The sequence below is a fragment of the Loxodonta africana genome, chromosome 9 (assembly GCF_030014295.1).
Source record: "Loxodonta africana isolate mLoxAfr1 chromosome 9, mLoxAfr1.hap2, whole genome shotgun sequence".
Taxonomy (NCBI): Eukaryota; Metazoa; Chordata; class Mammalia; order Proboscidea; family Elephantidae; genus Loxodonta; species Loxodonta africana.
In genome coordinates this window covers 16,537,861-16,558,836 of record NC_087350.1, presented here as the reverse complement: position 1 = coordinate 16,558,836, position 20,976 = coordinate 16,537,861, and the positions used below count along the sequence as shown (strand labels likewise).

The 20,976-nt window shown below is 39.0% G+C and overlaps 1 protein-coding gene across 3 annotated transcripts in view; it reads left to right on the top strand.

Annotated features, from left to right (window-relative positions):
* MFSD14B (major facilitator superfamily domain containing 14B) overlaps nucleotides 1–20,976 on the top strand; it is a 123,343-nt gene that overhangs the window by 42,990 nt on the left and 59,377 nt on the right. For all 3 annotated transcript variants that reach the window (XM_023540233.2, XM_010600655.3, XM_064291081.1), the window contains exons 2-3: nucleotides 8,493–8,588; nucleotides 17,296–17,358. In XM_023540233.2, coding sequence (XP_023396001.1) covers nucleotides 8,493–8,588; nucleotides 17,296–17,358 — 159 coding nt within the window. The remainder of the gene's footprint in view (nucleotides 1–8,492; nucleotides 8,589–17,295; nucleotides 17,359–20,976) is intronic.

The following is a 20,976-nucleotide window of genomic DNA, read 5'->3' as shown; positions in this document are numbered from 1 at the left end:
ATGTGCCCCCTTCCTGTTTTAAATCATGGAATTATCAAGGTTGACTTGGGGAGCCCTCCAGCCTGCAGCCTGAGAGAGGCCTCCTTGTGGACACGGTTACTGAAACATGAACAAAATTGGGGATCTGTTTGCAAGTGTCTCTTGGGCAGAGTAGGAAGCTGACCATTGGTGCCATGAATGCTTGTTATCTGCTGAGTTTGGGGTACATTTAGGGAAATAGTATGAGATCCCTGCCTTTGAGAGGTATGGTGTAGGAAGACTTGTCCTGAATGGAAAAGAAGATACAGGGACGTGGCAGGGAAGCACCTGCCTGTACTCAGGGAGTCAAGGTATGGCAGCAGCTTCTCAGATATTAAATTACTGTACTGGGTTATTGTAACTTGTGAACTCCCCCTTGTATTTTTATAGAAACATCAAATGCCACTTCTCTGATACCAAAGACATGTTGACCAGTCCAAATCAGTTTATTATCAGTTCTTTTCCCCTCTGTTCCACTTCTGTTCAGACACCAGTGGCACTCGCAGCACTTACTCCTTTGACCTGACTACCTGGAGCTAGGTCATATCTCACAAGTTGAAGGACACAGGTCTCCAGACTGCCAATTCTGCGCAAGACGTCAGACGCCAGTCACCAGCTGTGAGCTTGGAGTCCCCGTGACACCTTCACTTTTGATCTGTTGATGATAAATTTGGTGTTTTCTCACTAGCCCCTCAAGATAACAGTTGTAAACTCAGGGGGATAACAGTTGTAAGCTCAGGAGTTCCCCTCACTGCTGACCTGCTGGCTACAAATTTCGTGTTTTCCCACTACTTCAGGATGCCGGTTGTACACTTGGGGGTCCCCAGGATTCCTCTCACTCTGACCTGCTAGCTGAAAATTTGGGGGTCCCCAGCCCCTTTCACTTCTGACCTGCTGCCTCGCACTACTTCCTTCAGTTTGATAATTACTGGAACAACTCAAAGAACTCAGGAAAGCAGTATACACCTACTCATTTATCAACTATCTCATCTGACATTTTGCACTTATGACAGTAATTTGAAAAATCTGACTATTTTGCACGTTAAAGACGTGCATCTGGCAGTAATGAACACTGAGGTGCAAGGCGGGAGTAACGCTGGCTGTAATGTTTAATGTTATGTGTCAGCTTGGCTGAGCCATGATTCTCAGTGGTTTGGCAGTTATGTAATGATGTAATTTGGTAGTTAAATAATGATGTAGTCATCCTCCATTTTGTGATCTGATGTAAGCAGCCATTCAGTTGAAAGGGAGTTTTCTTGGGAGTGTGGCCTGCACCCTAATTTTCACATAATGCTGATTTTCCCGTAGCAACCTGGTCTTTGGAACCTAGCCCTGTAGGTAAGTGAGGAGTGTGTGTACTTACAAGTACGGTTTTATTACAGTAAAAGGAAACAACTCATGACCAGTATAAAGAAGAGACACATAGGACAAGGCCTGATAAGTTTCCAAAGTCAGAGCATCCATGGTTGGATCATACCTCTATCCCCCCGAGAACCTCTGCTCCCAGGAAGTGGTCATTCTGGCCTGGTCAGCCCCCACCTAAGAGTGACCTCATTATCATGAACTCTCAAGTGTGGTCTGGAGGCCTCTTAGATAGCAAAGACACTACAGTCACTAGGGAAATTCCAAAGTTTTAGAGGTTATTGCTTAGGAACCAAGGTCAGAGGTCAAATTCTTTGGGAAAAGTTACATTCTTTACCTCACAGTATTCCACTTATTTATATTGGAGTTGGCAAACTTGTCCTGTAAAGGACCTGTTAGTAAATATTTTAGGCTTTGTGGCCATACTGTTGCTATTGAAACTAGTCAGCGCTGTCCTAGCACAGAAGCAGCTATTAGGTGTGAATGAATAAGTTGGACTATGGTCCAAAAAAACTTAATTTACAGAAAGAAATGGTGGGCTGGATAAATGAAAGGTTGGTGGTTCAAACCCACTAGCCGCTCCATGTGAGAAAAATGCGGTGACCTGCTTCTATAAAAATTACAGCCATGGAAACCCTATGGGGCAGCTCTACTCTGTCCTGTTGGATTGCTATATGGTCATTGCTGTGAGTCTGAATCAACTCAGTGGCAATGGTTTTTAATGTGTTTGGGCTAGATTTGGCCCAGGGCCTATTTGCTAAGCCCTGCTCTGATATTTAATTGCACTAGTTTTTTTTCCTGCTATATTCTTGTCTGGCTGTTCATTCATTCATTTGATTTTTAAAAGGATGGGCTTATTTTGGGTTTTTTTTTTTTTTTTTTTCCTGCTATATTCTTGTCCGGCTGTTCATTCATTCATTTAATTTTTAAAAGGATGGGCTTATTTTTTCTTTTTATTTTATTGTGGTAAAATAAACATAACATAAAATTTACCTTTTTTGAAGGTACAATTTAATGGTGCTAAGTACATTCACAATGTTATGTAACCATCACTACTGTCTATTTCCAGATCTGATCATCTCAAAAGGAAACTCTATACTCATTAAAAAATGACTGTCCATTAGGTCCTAGTAACTTCTGTTCTGCTTTCTGTCTCTGAATTTGCCTCTTCTAGGTACCTCCTATAAGTGGGATCATACTCTGTGTGTGTGTGTGTGTGTGTGTGTGTGTGGCTTATTTCACTTAGTGTAGTGTCTTCAGGACTCATCCATGTTGTAGCATGTATCAGAATTTCATTCCTGTTTTATAACTGCATGATATTCCATTGTATGTATATACCACATTTTGTTTATCTGTTCATTGATTGATGGACAGTTGCGTTGTTTTCACCTTCTGGCTATTGTGAGTAATGTGAACATTTGCATACAAGTATCTGTTCTAGTCTCTGTTTTCAATTCTTTTGGATATATATATCTAAGAGTGAAATTTCTGGGTCACAAGATAATTCTGTGTTTAACTTTTTGAGAAACTGCCAAACTTCTCCACGACAGCTTCACCATTCTACAGTCCCACGGGCACTGCACAAGCATTCGCATTTCTTCATATCCTCACTAGAACTTTTTTTTTTTGATAGCCATCCTATTGCATGTGAAGTGGTATCTCATTGTGATTTTGATTTGCATTTCCCCTAAATACTAATGACATTGAACTTTTTTTTTCATGTGCTTATTGGCCATTTAAGGAGCCCTGGTGGTGCAGTGGTTAACCACTTGGCTGCTATAAGCAAGGTTGGCAGTTCAAACCCACCAGCCGCTCCATGGGAGAAAGATGTGTTAGTCTGCTTCTGTAAAGATTGTTATTTTTCTTAGATGCCATCAAGTCAATTCCAACTCATAGCGACCCTGTGTACAACAGAATGAAACAGTGGCTGGTCCTGCGCCATCCTCGTGATCATTGTTACGCTTGGCCTATTGTTGTAGCCACTGTGTCAGTCCGTCTCTTTGAGGGTCTTCCTGTTTTTCCCCTAGTCCTTAAAGTGACGTCTTTGCTTTTTTAACACTTTAAAGAAGTCTTTTGCAGCACATTTGCCCAGTGCAGTGTGTCATATGATTTCTTGACTGCTGCTTTTATGGGTGTTGACAGTGGATCCAAGTAAAATGAAATCCTTGACAACTTCAGGCTTTTCTCTGTTTATCACGATGTTGCTCATTGGTCCAGTTGTGAGGATTTTTGTTTTCTTTATGTTAAGGTGTAATCCATACTTAAGGCTGTGATCTTTGATCTTCATCAGTAAGTACTTCAGGTCCTCTTCACTTTCAGCAAGCAAGGTTGTGTCATCTGCATAACGCAGGTTGTTAATGAGTCTTCCTCCAATCCTGATGCCCCATTCTTCTTCATATAGTCTGGCTTCTCAGTATACAGATTGAATAGGTATAGTGCAAGGATACAACCCTAATGCACACCTTTTCTGACTTTAAACCACAGTATCCCCTTGTTCTCTTTGAACGACTGCCTCTTAGTAGAAGTACGCGTTCCTCATGAGCACAGTTAAGTGTTCTGGAATTCCCAGTCTTCTCAGTGCTATCCATAATTTGTTATGATCCATGCAGTCGAATACCTTTGCATAGTGCATAAAGCACAGGTAAACATCGTTCTGGTATTCTCTGCTTTCTGCCAGGATCCATCTGACATCAGCAATGATATCCCTGGTTCCATGTCCTCTTCTGAATTTGGCTTGAATTTCTGGCAGTTCACTGTCTATGTACTACTGCAACTTCTTTGGAATGATCATCCGTAAAATTTTACTTGTGTGTGATTTGAATGATACCGTTCGATAATTTCTGTGCTCTGACAGATCACACTTTTTTGTAATAGGCATAAATATGCATCTCTTACAGTCAGTTGGCCAGGTAGCTGTCTTCTAAATTTTTTAATCATGGACGAGTGAACACTTCAAGTGCTGCGTCCATTTGTTGAAACATCTCAATTGGTATCACATTAATTCCTGGATCCTTATTTTTTGCCATTGCCTTCAGTGCAGCTTGGACTCCTTTCAGTACCATCGGTTCTTGATCATATGCTGCCTCTTGAAGTGGTTGACTGTCGACCACTTCTTTTTGGTACAGTGACTATGTATTTCTTCCATCTTCTTTTGATGCTTCCTGCATTGTTCAGCATTTTGCCCATAGAATCCTTCACTATTGCAACTCGAGGCTTGAATTTTTTCTTCACTTCTTTTGGCTTGAGAAATGCCGAGGGTGTTCTTCCCTTTTGGTTTTCTAACTTCAGGTCTTTGCACATGTCATTATAATACTTTGTCTTCTCAAGCCGCCATTTGAAATCTTTTGTTCAGTTTTTTTACCTCATCATTTCTTCCGTTCACTTTATAAAGCTACTCTCCATTCAAGAGCAAGTTTCACGGTCTCTTCTGACATCCATTTTGGTCTTTTCTTTCCTTCCTGTCCTGTTTAACGACCTCTTGGATACGTCATTTATGATGTCCTTGATGTTGTTCGACAGCTCACCTGGTTTTAGGTCATTAGTGTTCGATCTGTTCTTGAGATAGTCTCTAAATTCAGGTGGCATATACTCAAGGTCTTATCTTGGTTCTCGTGGACTTGTTCTAATTTTCTTCAGCTTCACCTTGAACTTACATATGAGCAATTGTGATAGTCTGTTCCGCAGTCGGCCCCTAGCCTTGTTCTGGCTGATTATATTGAGCTTTTCCATCGTATCTTTCCATAGATGTAGTTGATTTGATCCTGTGTATTCCAGCTGGCAAGGCCCACGTGTATAGTCACTGTTTATGTTGTTTAAAAAGGGTTATTTCCAATTTCCAATGAATAGGCCTTTCATCTCACAAAATTCTATCGTGCGATCTCTGGCGTTACTTCTGTCACCAAGGCCATATTTTCCAACTACTAATCCTCTCTTTGTTTCCAACTTTCACATTCCAATCAACAGTAATTATCAATGCATCTTGTTTGCATGTTCAGTCAATTTCATACTGCAGAAGTTGGTAAAAATCTTCAATTCCTTCATCTTTGGCCTTAGTGATTGGTGTGTAAATTTGAGTAACAGTTGTATTAACTGGTCTTCCTTGTAGGCATGTGGATATTGCGCTATCGCTGACAGTGTCGTACTCTGTAAAGATTACAGCCTTGGTAAACCTATGGGGCAGTACTGCTCTGTCCTGCAGGGTTGCTAATAGTCGGAATCAACTCAACAGTAGTGGGGTTTTGGTGGCTGAAACAGTTCAGCACTTGGCTGCTAACTGAAAAGCTGGTAGTTCAAACTTACCCAGCTGCTCCACAGGAAAGACCTAACAACCTGCTTCTGTAAAGATTAGAGCCAAGAAAGCCTTATGGGAACAGTTCTTCTCTGTCACATGGTGTTGCTATGAGTTGAATCAACTTCCTGGCACCAAGAAGAACAAAATTGCCATTTATATATCTTTGGAAATTTTTTATTTAAATCCTTTGCCCATTTTTAAATTGTTGTCGTTGAATTGTAAGAGTTCTTTATATATTCTAGAGATAAAACCCTTATTGAACTCCCCGGGTAGTGTAAATGGTTAATTCTCTCGACTGTTATCCAAAAGGTTGGAGACTTGAGTCCACACAGAGGCCTGCCCATCTACTTCCAGAAAATCAGCCATTGAAAACCCTGGGGAGCACACAGTTTTACTCTGACACACATGGGGTTGCTATAAGTCAGAATCAACTCAACAGCAACTGGCTTTAATCCCAAATCAGATATATGATTTGCAGATATTTCTCCTATCGTGTGGATTTCTATCTCACTCTCTTGATGGTGTCTTTTGATGCACAAAAGTTTTTAATTCTGATAGTTCAATTTTAATGGGTCAGTGATAAAGAGGAAGACGCTTAACGAGAGGGATTGATGCAGTGGCTGTAACAATGGGCTCAAACATAGCAACGATTGTGAGGATGGCACAGGACTGTTTTCCGTAGGATCACTATGGGTCGGAACTGACTTGATGGCATCTAATAACAATTTATCTTTTTTTTTTTTCCTATTATTACCTGTGATTTTGGTGTCATACCTAAGAGTCCACATTCACATCCAAGGTCTTGAAGCTCTTGCCCTAAGTTTTCTTGTAAGAATTTCATAGTTTTAGCTCTTAGACTTAGGCCTTTGATCCATTTTAAGTTGGCTTTTGTATGGAGCCCTGGTGGCATTGTGGTTAAGCTGCTAGCCAAAAGGTCGGCAGTTTGAATCCACAGGTCACTCCTTGAAAACCCTGTGGGGCAGTTCTCTGTCCTGTGGGGTCGCTGTGAGTCGGAATTCGCTCAATGGCAACAGGTTTTGTATATGTTGTAAGCTAAGAGTTCCAACTTCATTCTTTTGCTTATGGATATGTCGTTTTCTCAACACCGTTTGTTGAAAAGACTGTCCTTTCCTCCTTGAATGATCTTGGCACCCTTGTCGAAAATCAATTGACCATATATGTGAGGGTTTATTTTTGAACTCTATTCTATCGCATTGGTCTGTATGTCTTTTGTAATCCCAGTATCATACTTCTTTTATTGTTGTTGACTATTCTGAGTTCTTTGAAATTCCGTATGAATTTTAAGATGGTTTTTTTTCTATTTCTGTAAAAAACACTGTTGTGATTTTGGTAGGCATTGCATTGAATCTGTATTTCACTTTGGGTAGTATTGTCATATAGTCAAAGAATATTAAATTGAGAGAGATTTTAGATTTCTTCTCCAGAAGTCACAAACTAGTAGCTGCAGAAAGCTAGCAGAATAGGCAGTTTTTTTTTTAATAATTTTTATTGTGCTTTAAGTGAAAGTTTACAAATCAAGTCAGTCTGTCACATATAAACTTATATACACCTTACTACATACTCCCATTTGCTCTCCCCCTAATGAGTCAGCCCTCTCCCTCCTTCCAGTCTCTCCTTTCATGACTGTTTGCCAGTTTCTAACCCTCTCTACCTTCCCATCTCTCCTCCAGAAAGGAGATGTCAATACAGTCTCAAGTGTCCACCTGATACAAGTAGCTCACTCCTCATCAGCATCTCTCTCCAACCCATTGTTCAGTCCCTTCCATGTCTGATGAGTTGTCTTCGGGAATGGTTCCTATCCTGGGCCAACAGAAGGTTTGGGAACCATGACCGCCGGGATTCTTCTAGTCTCAGTCAGACCATTAAGTCTGATCTTTTTATGAGAATTTGGGGTCTGCATCCCACTGTTCTCCTGTTCCCTCAGGGGCTCTCTGTTGTGCTCCCTGTCAGGGCAGTCATTGGTTGTGGCCGGGCGCCATCTAGTTCTTCTGGTCTTAGGATGATGTAAGTCTCTAGTTCGTGTGGCCCTTTCTGTCTCTTGGGCTCTTAATTATCTTGTGACCTTGGTGTTCTTCATTCTCCTTTGATCCAGGTGGATTGAGACCAATTGATGCATCTTAGATGGCCGCTTGTTAGCATTTAAGACCCCAGACACCACACTTCAAAGTGGGATGCAGAATGTTTTCTTAATAGAATTTATTTTGCCAGTTGACTTGGAAGTCCCCTTAAGCCATAATCCCCAAACCCCCGCCCTTGCTCTGCTGACCTTCGAAGCATTCAGTTTATCCAGGAAACTTCTTTGCTTTTGGTCCAGCCCAGTTGAGCTGACCTTCCCTGTATTGAGTATTGTCCTTCCCTTCACCTAAAGTAGTTCTTATCTACTATCTAATCAGTAAATAACCCTTTCCAACCCTCCCTCCCCCGCTCATAACCACAAAATAGGCAGTTTTTCAAACAAAATAAAAACAAAAAAGGTAGATTTTGACACCTTTAGTTATGGAATGCCTTTTTTAAACTTAACACTTGACTGAGTCCTTATTTCTTACTGCCCCTCCTCCCCCTTGAAGTCCTTTAAATCATCTATCCTGTCTCTGAAGCTTTTGAGCCTATGGCCCCCATGCCCATCTCTGTCATTACTTAGCTAAGGAGACTGAAGGCCTTGGTCTCAGGAAGACCCAGTTGATTTTTTACCAAAGCTCCGGTGATTTTTGTTTGTTTGTTTTTGTTAGAGACTTTCTTAAGATAGTGGATTTCTTATATCTGTTCATTGTTTTTCATAATAACTTTCTTTCTTTTTTAGCTACAAGGCTTTGGTCGACCAAGTGTATACCATGCTGCTATTGTCATCTTCCTTGAATTCTTTGCGTGGGGCCTGTTGACAACTCCTATGTTAACTGTAAGTATTGCTGAACTGGATCATTATTTATAAGATTAGAAGAAAAATTACTTTTTTTTTTAATTTAATTTTGTTGTGAATATACACAGCAAAACATAAACCATTTCAACAGTTATCTACATGTACAGTTTGTTGACATTGATTACATTCTTTGCGTTATACAACCGTTCTTACTCTCCTTTTCTGAGTTGTCCCTCATTAACATAAATTCACTGCCCCCTAAGGTTCATAGGTAATCTTTTGATACATAGTTCTTAAAAGAGCATAATGCTCAAGGCAGACATATTTTATTCATTAAGCTAAACTATTGTTTGATTTTAAGAAGACATTGGGGGATATTTTTGGTTTAAGGTTTAAAGATTATCTCAGGGCAGTAGTTTCAGGGGTTCATCCACCCTCTATGGCCCCAGAAAGTCTGAAGTCCATGAGAATTTGAAATTCTGTTCTGCATTTTATCCCTTTTGAACAAATTGCATTGATTAAGGGTAGGGTTGCACAGACTATTATTGCGATTGCTGTCAATAAGTTATATACCTGTAAAAAGTTTGATTGGCAAAAGTTGTGTGGTAGATACACTTAACAAAAAAGAGTAGCTACTGAGGCTGCTAATGTACAACCAAAAACCTCATGGTATTTGGTTCCTTGATTTGGAGGTTGAGGGTCGTGGTTTCACGGGACATTTCAGTTAATTGGCCCAATAACATGTCTAGTGCTTCTATTCTACCTGAGGTAGACTACCTCCTAGTGTGCTGTGTAGTGCCTGGGGTCTTAAAAGCTTGCAAGAAGCCATCCAAGGCACAACAGGTGGCCTCTATTCACCTGGAGAGACAGAAAGAATGAGAGTCAGGAATAGGAGGAGGATATGGAATGTGTGGCTCATTGCATCCATGAGTTGCCTCCTTTGCCGTGAGACCAGAAGATCCAGATGATGTCCAGCTGCCATCACTGAACATTTGATCAGAGATTCTGTAGGAGAGTCTTTGATTAAAAGGAGGAAAATGCAGGAGAATGGCTCAGGACACATGATGGGTCCTACCTCCGGCCCAGGGGACGCAGCAGTCTCTGAAGCCGGCCCAGAACCAGTGCAGAGTTGGGAAAAACAGGTAAATGAGAGAGGTTTTCCCCAAAGGGGTGTTTTTTGATCCGTGTAGTAGGTTATACACACGTACTTATCTTTTGCCGATTGAGCGCCACTTTTCACTGGTTCTGAAGGCTCAAGTAGACACTTCGCCACTTGGTCTCTCCCAATGTGGATAATGAACTCTGAGCACCACTGCTTGCGTCATTGTTCATGCCAGCCAAGCCAGCCTGCCAGGAGCTTGTTCCCACCAGGACAGGTGTGGCAACTCCTCACTGCTTCTGGACTGTCTCTTCCTCTGCCGCTCAGTCTGATTCTTCAAATTTGCCTTTGATGTTCATGGCTCCTAGATAGTCGTATATAATGGATGCATTTTTATCTCACGTCTTTGTTGTGAGAGGGACCACAGGAAGCATCTGAGTACTCTGTCATCTTGGCCTTGTCTGGTATTTTTTTCTTTAGATGGTATTCTTAATGGAATTTTGTTCTCAGTTTTTTCTCTTTGGATTGTTTGTTGATGTTATACAGAAACAATTGATTTCTGTATGTTCTTGTAACTGCAACATTGTTAATTTATTTATTAGCTCTAGTAGCTTTCATATGGATTCTTTGGGATTTTCTGTGTATAGGAACATGTCATCTGGGAATAGTTTTACTTAATCCCTTTATAATTTGGATGCTGTGGAAAGGTGTGGTGTGAACCCAGCCTGCTGTCTTTCCCTGTGACCCACAAATAGAATCTATGCTTAGGACTAGATTTATCAGACTGGCTTCATGGATGGGGTGAGAGTGATTTTTTTTTTTTTTAAAGCTAAGATTTTTAGCAGCTGATTCAATTTTTTTAATTAGATATGACTATTTAGATTTTCTATTTTTTTCTAGTGTATTTTGGTAAGTTGTGTTTTTCAAGGGGTTAAATGTAAATTAGTCCAATTTAGTAATTATTTATTGACGTTTCAAAAACAGATGTGAGGCTGAAAGCACTCACTTCCTTATGCCAAGAAATTTGGAAGACAGGTACCTGGCTAACCGACTGGAAGAGATTCATATTTGTGCCCATTTCAGAGAAAGGTGATCCAACAGAATGTAGAAATTATGGAACAATATCAGTATCACATGCAAGTAAAACTTTGCTGAATATAATTCAGAAATGGTTGCAACAGTACACCAACAGAGAACTGTCAGAAATTAAAGCCATATTCAGAAGAGAATGTGGAACAAGGGATGTCATTGCTGATGTCAGATGGATCTTGGCTGAGAGCAGAGAATACCAGAAAGATGTTTACCTGTGATTTCATTGACTACATAAAGACATTTGACTGCATGGATCATAACAAATTATGGATAACATTGTGAAGAATGGGAATTCCAGAATACTTAATTGTGCTCATGTGGAACCTGTACATAGACCAAGAGGCAGTCTTTTAAACTGAACAAGGGGATACTGCATGGTTTAAAGGCAGGAAAGATAAGTGTCAAAGTTGTATCCTTTCAGCATACTTACTCAGTCTGTATGCTGAGCAAATAATCCGAGAAGCTGGACTATATGAAGAAGAATAAGGCATCAGGATTGGAGGAAGACTCATTAACAACCTGCATTATGCAGATGACACAACCTTGCTTGCTGAAAGTGAAGAGGACTTGAAGCACTGACAAAGATCAAAAACCACAGTCTTCAGTATGGATTACACCTTAATGTAAAGAAAATAAAAATCCTCACAACTGGACCACTGAGCAACATCATGATAAACAGAGAAAAGATTGAAGTTGTCAGGGATTTCATCTTACTTGGATCACAATCGGTGTCTATAGAAGCAGCAGTCAGGAAATCAAATGACACATTACACTGGGCAAATCTGTTGCAAAAGACCTTTTTAAGGTTTTAAAAAGCAAAGATGTTGCTTTGAGGATTAAGGGTCGCCTGAAAAAAAATTTTTTTTTTTAATTTTTTGACCCAAGCCATGGTATTTTCAGTCACCTGTTAAGCATGTGGAACCTGGACAGTGAATAAGGCAGACTCAAGTAGAATTGATGCCTTTGAATTATGGTGTTGGTGAAGCATATTGAATACGTACTATGGGCTCTGCCAGAAGAAGAAACAAATCCATCTTGGAAGAAGTACAGTCAGAATGTTCCTTATTAACGAGGATGGTGAAACTTCATCTCTCATACTCTGGACATGTTACCAGGAGGGACTGTTCCCTGAAGAAGGACATCATGCTTGGTAATGTAAAGGGTCAGCAAAAAAGAGGAACACCCTCAATGAGATGGATTTGACACAGTGGCTCTAACACGGGGCTCGAGCACAGCGACAGCTGTGAAGATGGTGCAGTGTCGGGCAGTGTTTTGTTCTGTTCTACACAGAGTTGCTATGAGTTGGAACCTATTCCATGGCACCTAATAATAAGTCCAATTTGTTTGCATAAAGTTGTTTGTAGTATCTCTATTCTTGCTGTTGGTAATTTGTGAGGTTGTTTTTTTTTTTTCCTAGAACTTATCAATTTTGTCAAAGAAGTTACATTTAATTTTGTTGATTTTCTTTATTGGGGGGTTGGATTTTATTTCATTGATTTCTGCTCTTTTTTATTTTGTTATCTTTTGGGGGGAGCCCTGGTGGCACAGTGGTTAAGAGTTATGGCTGCTAACCAAAAAGTCAGCAGTTTGATTCCACCAGCTGTTCCTTGGAAACCCTATGAAGCAGTTCTACTCTGTCCTATAGGGTTGCTATGAGTAAACCCTATATTTGGGGGGATTGGATTTGCTGGGGGTTTTTTCCCCTCATTTTTTGAGATGGGAGCTTAGAACATTGATTTCAACCTTTTTCTCTTCTGTTATATGTATTTGAGGCTTTGAATTTCTATGTAACAATACACTTAGCTAGTAGCCCTTGGGTTTTGATATGTTGTGTCTTTATTACCATTTGGCTCAATATTTTTTAAAAATATTCATTGCGAGTTTCTCTTTGACCTTTCAGGTGTTGGGTGTATATTGTCTAACTTCCAAACATCTAGGGATTTTTCTCTCTTGATTACTGTGTGATCAGAGAATATAATATAAATGATTTTAGTCCTTTGAAATGTGTTGAGGCTTGCTTTATGTCCTAAAGCATGGTGAATTCTGGTAACTGCTCCATGTGACCTTGAAGACAGTGTGTATTCTGTAGCTAGAGTAGTGTTTACTATATGTCACTGATGTCAGTTTTATTCATTATTTTTGATACATTTGATATTTTCACTGATGTATTTGTCTCCTTGTACTGTCTGTTGAGTCGTGTGCTTATCCACATTTTTCATTATTGTTATGCACTTAAATTCAGTATTTTCAGACATCTTAATACGTTGTTTTATTGTTATGTACAGTCACTATTCAGCAACATTTACTCTGCTGTTTACCCATTCTCATGTTCTTCATCCTCTTTCTGTATTCTGTGTTTCCTTCTGTAATCAATTCTTGACAACTATTCTTTAGTTTTGTTTAACTTGGTACAGGTAACCGTGCAGCACATTGTTTTTAATGCATGTGATATCTTGACTCTGTCGGAGGACACTTATACTTACTTTAAAGCTTTCTTCTCTTTCCTACCATAATTTGGCTATTTGGAAGTATACTGTCAGGGTCGATCTAATGAATCATGCCGACCATGGTAATTATACAGATCAGTCCAGGGAAATAAGATTGCTCACTCCCAATGCCTAATTATGTGGTGGATATCAAATCCCACTCCATACACCAACTGCATTCTGCTGAAATTTCTGCTTCCCTTCCCTGTTCAGTTCAGACCCCAGCTAACCCACACAGCCCTTCTCTCTCTCATCACCTGCCACCTGGGGCTAGGTCAGTAGGCAACAGTCCCTAGCTCGGGAGTCCACGGGACTTCCTTCACTTGAGACCAGCCAGCTCCCACTACACCTTGTTGTTGTTAGGTTCCATCAAGTCAGTTTTTGACCCATAGTGAACCCATGTGACAGAGTAGAACTGCCCCACAGAGTTTTCTAGATGGTGATCTCTATGGGTACAGTGCTTTGGGTCCTATAATTTGCTGTAGTGACTCGCAGAGCTCACAGGAAATACCGCACCTGCAATAACAGGCTTTAATATAACAAAAAAGGATACAAATTAAGTAATGTTCAGGGCAGGGTCCAGGAGGGGTCCCAGTGCGGAGTGTCTATGTCGCACGTACCCCGCCAGCAGATACTCACTCATACACTTTGAGCTTTAGGTCTCAGAGCTTTTATAAGCTTCACCTCATGGCCATGATAAATTATATCATGCCTCATGAGACATAGTCAGCATCTCCATCTTGGTCTGGTCACCCCCCATTTAGCCTCTTGTGTAGTCTGCCTCTCAAGAACCCAGACCAAAAGATCAAATTGCTTTTTTGCACCTCCCAGGAAGTAAGGTAGATTATCTGTTTCTTTTTTTGTGTCCTTGTTTGTACCTTTCAGTAATTTTCCTCACATTTTTTTTTTGTTGTTGCATTGTGTATATTTCTTTATATTTACAAAGGAGGTCATAGATCGGGGTTCTGAAAACACATATCTTCGGGGGCTAGGCAAGTAGAGTAAAATATAAGAAAACGGGATAAGTGACTTGGTGTCACTGTTAGAATGCAGCAGTAGATACTATCTGCTTACTTAGTCAATCAGTGATATCAGTTCAGGCCTCATGTTTCAAGATCTTTGGACTTTCTAGGAGAAACTAGAAAATCACATGGATTTTGGCAAAAGTTTCCTAAAATTTGCACCTTAACAATGACTCATGCTTTGAAAAACACTGTATGAGTGTAAGCACATCAGTTTGCAGATAGGGCATAGCCAATCTGCCACCTGTGATAGTAGCTAAAGTATAGTTCTCCAGTCCAAGTAGGAAGCCCTGTTCCTTAAAATTGAATGCAAGAACTGGCTGTAAGAGCGCTCTGTGAAAGTGTGGGCACTCTGGGATTTCCTCCAGAGTACTCGAATAACTTACTATCTGGTTATAGGGCTTTGTGTCATCTTGGCAGTCATGAGTGACCTGGGACACTATTCTTTTTGAATCCCACTCATTCAGTTCTGCAAGTATCCCACTAAGAAGTCCCACTTCAGAGAACTATGCTTGTAATGTTTATCTCAGGGACAAATATGGAGGTAAGCAGTTTCCCCCCACCCCCCTGAACTTTTTTAATTGTGGTAAAAATACATGTCACCAAAAATTGCTGTTTCAGCCGGTCGTCAGTGTATAGTTCAGCGGTGTTAATCATATTTACCATGCTGTATAGCCATTGCTACCATCCATTTCCCAAAAAAAAAAAATTATCACCTCAAACAGAAACCCAGTATCCTTTAAGCAATAACTCCCCATTGTCCCTTGCTCCATCCTGTGGTAACTACTGATAAATATTTGTCTCTATGCATTTCCTGTTCTAGATATTTCATGGAAGTGGCATCGTGCAGTATTTATCCTTTTGAATCTTATTTCACTTAGCATAATGTTTTCAAGGTTTATCCATATTCACAGCATGTATGGGAACTTTTCTTTTTGTGGCTGAATAATATTCCATTGTATGTATAGACCATGCTTTGTCCATTAATCTATTCATGGGCATTGGGTTGTTCTCACCTTTTGGCTATTATAAATAATGCTGCAATAAATATTGGTGTACAAGTGTCCATTTGTGTCCCTGCTTTCAAGTCTCTTGGGTATATACCTAGGAGTAGAATTGCTGGGTCATATGATAATCCTTTGTTTAACTTTTTGAGGAACCACCAAAACTGTTTTCCACAGCTGCTGCACCAGTGTAAATATTCCCGTCGGCAATGCAAGAGGGTTCCAGTTTCTCCACATTCTCTCCAACATTTGATTTCCATTTTTCCAGTAATAGCCATCCTAGCGGATGTGAAGTGATATCTTGTGGTTTTGACTTGCGTTTTCCTAATGACTAGTGATATTGAGCATCTTTCATGTACTTATTGGCCATTGTATATCTGCTTTTGAGAAATGTCTGTGTATGTCCTTTGTCCATTTTTAAATGGGTTTATTTGTCTTTGTTGTTGAGTTTTGGTGGTCAGCAGCTTTGAGACCAAGGTACTGTGGAGTTTATAATGTGACCTTTTAATAGCCTATTCACTTCTGGCTGTTTTTTCCTACCCTTAAAAAAAAAACAAACAAGCCTGTTGCCATTGAGTCGATTTCAACTCATATCGTGACCCTGTAGGACAGAGTAGAACTGCCCCATATGGTTTCCAAAGATCGCCTGGTGGGTTCGAAGTGCTGACCTTTAGGTTAGCAACAGTAGCTCTTAGCCACTACGCCACCAGGGTTTCTTACCCCTGGGTTCTGGAAAATTCACTTCTTCAAAATGCCCTGTTTCATCAATCCTTTTAGGTTTTGATGTCAGCCTTTTCCCATCTGCCCTGTATCATCCAGAAGTTTCCTATTTCTTCTGCCATATCAGTGTAATTTTAAATGGAAGTGGGGGGAAAAAACAGCTGTGTGTATATGTATTTGTATGTAAGTACATGTACATGTGTGTATACATGTAGATATTTCCTAGCTCTCCTGTTCTATAAGTCAGCTCACTTTCCTAAACTTTCAAAAGTTGTTTTTTAAGTGACAAGCAAATGTTGCTGTATTTCACGTTTATTATAGTCATTCCCGAGAATAATTAAAAGAGATCTATACTTTTTTTGTTTTGTTTTTGTTTGTTTGTTTATAGAGAGAGATGTTAAAACCCACCTGAGGTATTTAACATACCATACTACATTCTGGATTGATTTTATTTATTTATTTTATTTTTTACCTATTTTCTAGTTCATTAGTTTTCTCTTCAGCAATGTCTAATCTTTTTTTAAACGTATTCATTCAGTTCTTAACTTATTTTTCCATTTAGCAATTTCTTTTTGTAACTTTTAAATCTTTTATGTTTGTTTTATAGTTTCTGTTTTAAGAATTTCAAGTTTGTCTTCTTTATGTTGGAATGTAGCAAGCATATTCATTTTAAAGTCTGTGTCCGATAATTCCAAGATGTGAAATCTTCGAGGGTCTGTTTTTGGTTTGTTTGTTTGTGGTTTTTTCTTTCTTTCTGATTCTTACTTATGGTATCTTATTTCCTTTTGTATATGGTTGTCTTTGATTGTGTGCTGGTCATTATATTTGGAAAAAATATATGTATGGCCGGTTGGAAGCTTCTCTTCAGAGGTCCTTTTAACTTTTTTTTCTTTGAGATATCTGGAAAGCCTACCAGTCTGAAATCACTATAATATAAATTCAAGGCTTTAAATTTTCACTACTCCCTAGATAGCACACATACTAGATGACAGGGAGATGAGCTGCAGGTCTGTACCTGAGTTTGTATAACCCTTTGCGTGCCACATTAAAGTTGTGGAGGGTAGGGGTAGCCAATCAACAACTTATTTTTGCTGCAAATGTTTTTGTGGCAAAAACAACTTTGAGTCCTCAGCTTACATCTTTGGGTTCTTACACCTTCAGGGTTTTGCCTTTTGAGCTTTTAATATTTTTTGAATTTTTTCATATTTTTAAACTTCTCATTACAAGGTAGATTTTATTTACCTAACCTGCCATTAATAAAGGCATAAATCTGTTCCTTTAGTTTGTATTTAAATTTTTCCTATGTTTGTTCGCTTTTTGTAGGTTCTACATGAAACATTTCCTCAACACACATTCCTCATGAACGGTCTCATTCAAGGTGTAAAGGTAAGAACAATTTTTATGTGGTTCACAGTGAACGAAAGCCAACGACTGGTTCGTAGTTTAACTCTGGAGGTTTAAGCAGGCCTTAGGGAAGTGATTACTATTTGTGCTAGAGACCTAAGTCTGCATTCTTCACTGGGTTACCAAAATCAAAACAAAACAGCATAAATCCATAAAGCATAGAATGGTTTACTGGTAAAAGCAGTATGAATATTTTATAGGACTTACTTCATTTTTATTAACATGTACATAGCAGTTTATAAAGGTTTTAATTATTATGTGAACTTTTCAACTACTTTGCCTTTTGATGGAATGAGGTAGGCAAATGCTGCCAACTTCTTTTTAGATATAGACCTTGAGATGGAGGAAGAAGAAAGCAGCAAGATTTAGTTGGGTATGTAGTCTTTGGCAAGTCTGGTGTTCTAGTCAAAACTTGCTGAGTCTTCAGCCACTTGACTTAATTAGTCTTAATTCATTGTTCAGGTTTTAATGTGATAACAGAGAAGCTTATAAATAAGGGATTAAAATATAATGGTATGTTCCAATCCCACTTTATAGTAATATATATGGGTATAGGGTCTAATTTCCCAGTTTAGATAATGTCAGTCTGTGCATAATTTTACTTTGTGCTTAACAACACCTTTAAATGGACATTTGGGTTGTTTCTACTTGTTAGCTATTATGAACAATGCTGCTGTGAACATTTGTGTACAAGTTTCTGTGTAGATAATTTGTTTTTTCTCTTGAGTAGGTTTGCTAGGTCATATGGTAACTCTAAGGACCCCTGGTGGTGCATGGTTAAGTGCTTGACTGCTAACTGAAAGGTTCCAACCCACTTAGCCACTCCACAAGAGAAAACTTAGTGATTTGCTTCCATAAAGATTACAGCCTAGAAAACCATGGGGTAGTTCTCCTCTGTCACATGGGGTCACTGTGAGTTGAAATTGACTCAATGGCACCTAACAACAGCAACAACTTGGTTACTCTGTATTGAACATCCCAATACCCTATCTCCGCTTTGTTTTTCTCCAAAGGATGTCTCACCATCTAACCTCACTGATGAAGATTCCTAGGTGGCACAAGCAATTTGCATGCAACTGCTAACCTAAAGGCTGGTGGTTTGAACCCACCCAGCAGTGCTGCAGAAGGAAAGGCTTGGTGGTCTGATGCTGTTAAGATTACAGCCAAGAAAACCCTATGGAGCAGTTCTACTCTGTAACACGTGGGGTCGCCTTGAGTCAGAACCAACTTGGTGGCAACTAACAACAACAAACCTCCTTGACATGCTGTATATTTTGCTTCATCCTTATCTTGTTATTGCCTGTCTTTGCCCCTCCTTTTCTAGTTTGGAAGTTTCTTGAAGGCAGGGATTTTTTGTCTGCCTAGCCTAGTGGCACCTAACAGTTCTCAGCACATTACAGGTACTCAGTAAATAATTGTTGGCTTAATATTTCTTTCTAGTCTTTTTCTATGCATTTTTATATATAAGATCCTGCTTATAGGTAGCCTATAACTGTGTACCTGTTTTTTTTTTTCCTTGTATCAACACTCAGTGATTATATCATAATTATTTTAATAATGACATTAAAAACTATGTAAAATACAGACAGCCGTCTCTTTGCACTGTTCTGATATGTGCAAATTTCAGTTAGGACAGTTAAATAATACCAGTCCCCCAACAACATGGTTCAAATTTCAGTTACCATGGTATATTAACTGTGAATAATTACATACATACAAACTGTGTTGCTAACCCTTCAGTCCACAAATCACTACGAGAATATTAAGCGTACATCATGATTGGTGACCAGTAACAGATAGCAAAGCATGTAACTGCATTAACCTTCTTGTCTACCACTGATAAGCTCACATGATTTTTTACAAAAATGAATAATCAAAAGGTGGAATTGACCAACAAGAATGAAAGTACAGCAAAGATAAAAACAAGTGGTAACACTGGGACTGAAATTCAAATCAAACATCAGTGGAGTTATAGAAGAAATACCTGAACATGGAAATGTTGACAGTGTTGCCATTCAAGAGAGGAACTTAGTGAAGGGGAACTTAACAAATTAACATAAATGTGAAAAGTAGTTGTGATGAAAAGAGTGAAGAGTCCCAGAAGAAACAAACTTCACATCAAAGGAACTCTCAGAGATACTGCAAAGGAGAAAAATGCTGGAAGCTGATTCAGAGTTAGAAAGAAGTATGACAGTTTGCCAAGACATAGAAAAGATGCTCACTCCTAATTTATACAATGAAAAGGTGAGCCCTATTCAAACTACTCTTGACAAGATTTTACAAAGAAATAAAACACTTTAATTTGCAACATTTTAATGTTGTAAATGAGTGTACTAAATAAACATTAGTTTAATTTTATTTTTTTCATTTCCCTAAACATTTATAACGGAGCGCTGGTAGCACAACAGTTCAGTGCCTAGCTACTAGCCAAAAGGTTGACAGTTTGAACCCATCCAGCAGTTGCATGGGAGAAAGACTCAGCAATCTGCATCCGTAAAGGTTACAGCCAGGAAAACCCTATGGAGCAGTTCTGCTCTATCATATGGGGTTGCTAGGAGTAGAAAACTGACTTGACGGCATCTAACAGCAACAACAAACATTTATAACTGACAGTAAGAGAGTTTTCAGTGTTTTGACAAAAATTTTTAAAGATCAGGGAATAATCATAATTTTTCAATTTATTATTAAGCTTATTTTACATAGTTTCAGCTTACACAGTCATTTTTACGATATGGCACTACCATACAAAGCAAGAACTGCTTGTATTATTTGTAGTGGCTATATACAGTTCCAACATGTAAATATACATACTGTAATTTATTCATCCATATTCCTATACTGAGGATTTTCAGTTTCAAATTCCTGGAGATAATTCGGTAATGAAAGTTTTATAATAAATCATTGCCTGACATTTTTTTTAAATCATTTCCTAAAAATAGAGTTGTAAAGGTGTAACTAGTGAGCAAAAAGGCTTGAGCCTTTTTAAAGGTCTTGTGCATACGAAAAGGTCTTGTGCATAGGATCACAGGAGAAAGACGTCGTCGCAGTTTGCTTCTGTAAAGATTTATAGGCTTGGAAGCCCTGTGGGGCAGTTCAGCTTGATGGCAGTGGGTTTGGTTTTGTTGGTACATACAGTACCAAATTATCTTCTAGAACAATTGTGCCATTTCACATTCCACCAGCAGTATATAAGTGTCTGTCTCATTACACTCTAATACAAGCACTATTTTTAGATCTTTACCAGCTTAATAGCTTGAAAATGGTATCTCTCTGTTAATTTTATTTATCTTTGATTGCAAGTAAGGTTGGATATTTTTTCATATTTGCCTGCTACTTTCGTGAGTTATCTTTTAAATTTTTATTTTTCTGAGGAGGATTGCTCGATTATTTTTAAGAAGTGTATTCTATGAATATCCCGCCATATTTTAATGGCTATTAATTTACTTTCTGTCCCTCTTAACAGTTATAAACAAAATTAACTCATACCTGATTCCACTTCTGAGATTCCCAAACTCTTACTTGCCAATCATTTTTCTACATCAATTTTTCCTTTTATGACATTGAAGCATATGTTAGATGTTGTTATGTGGTTAGCAATAA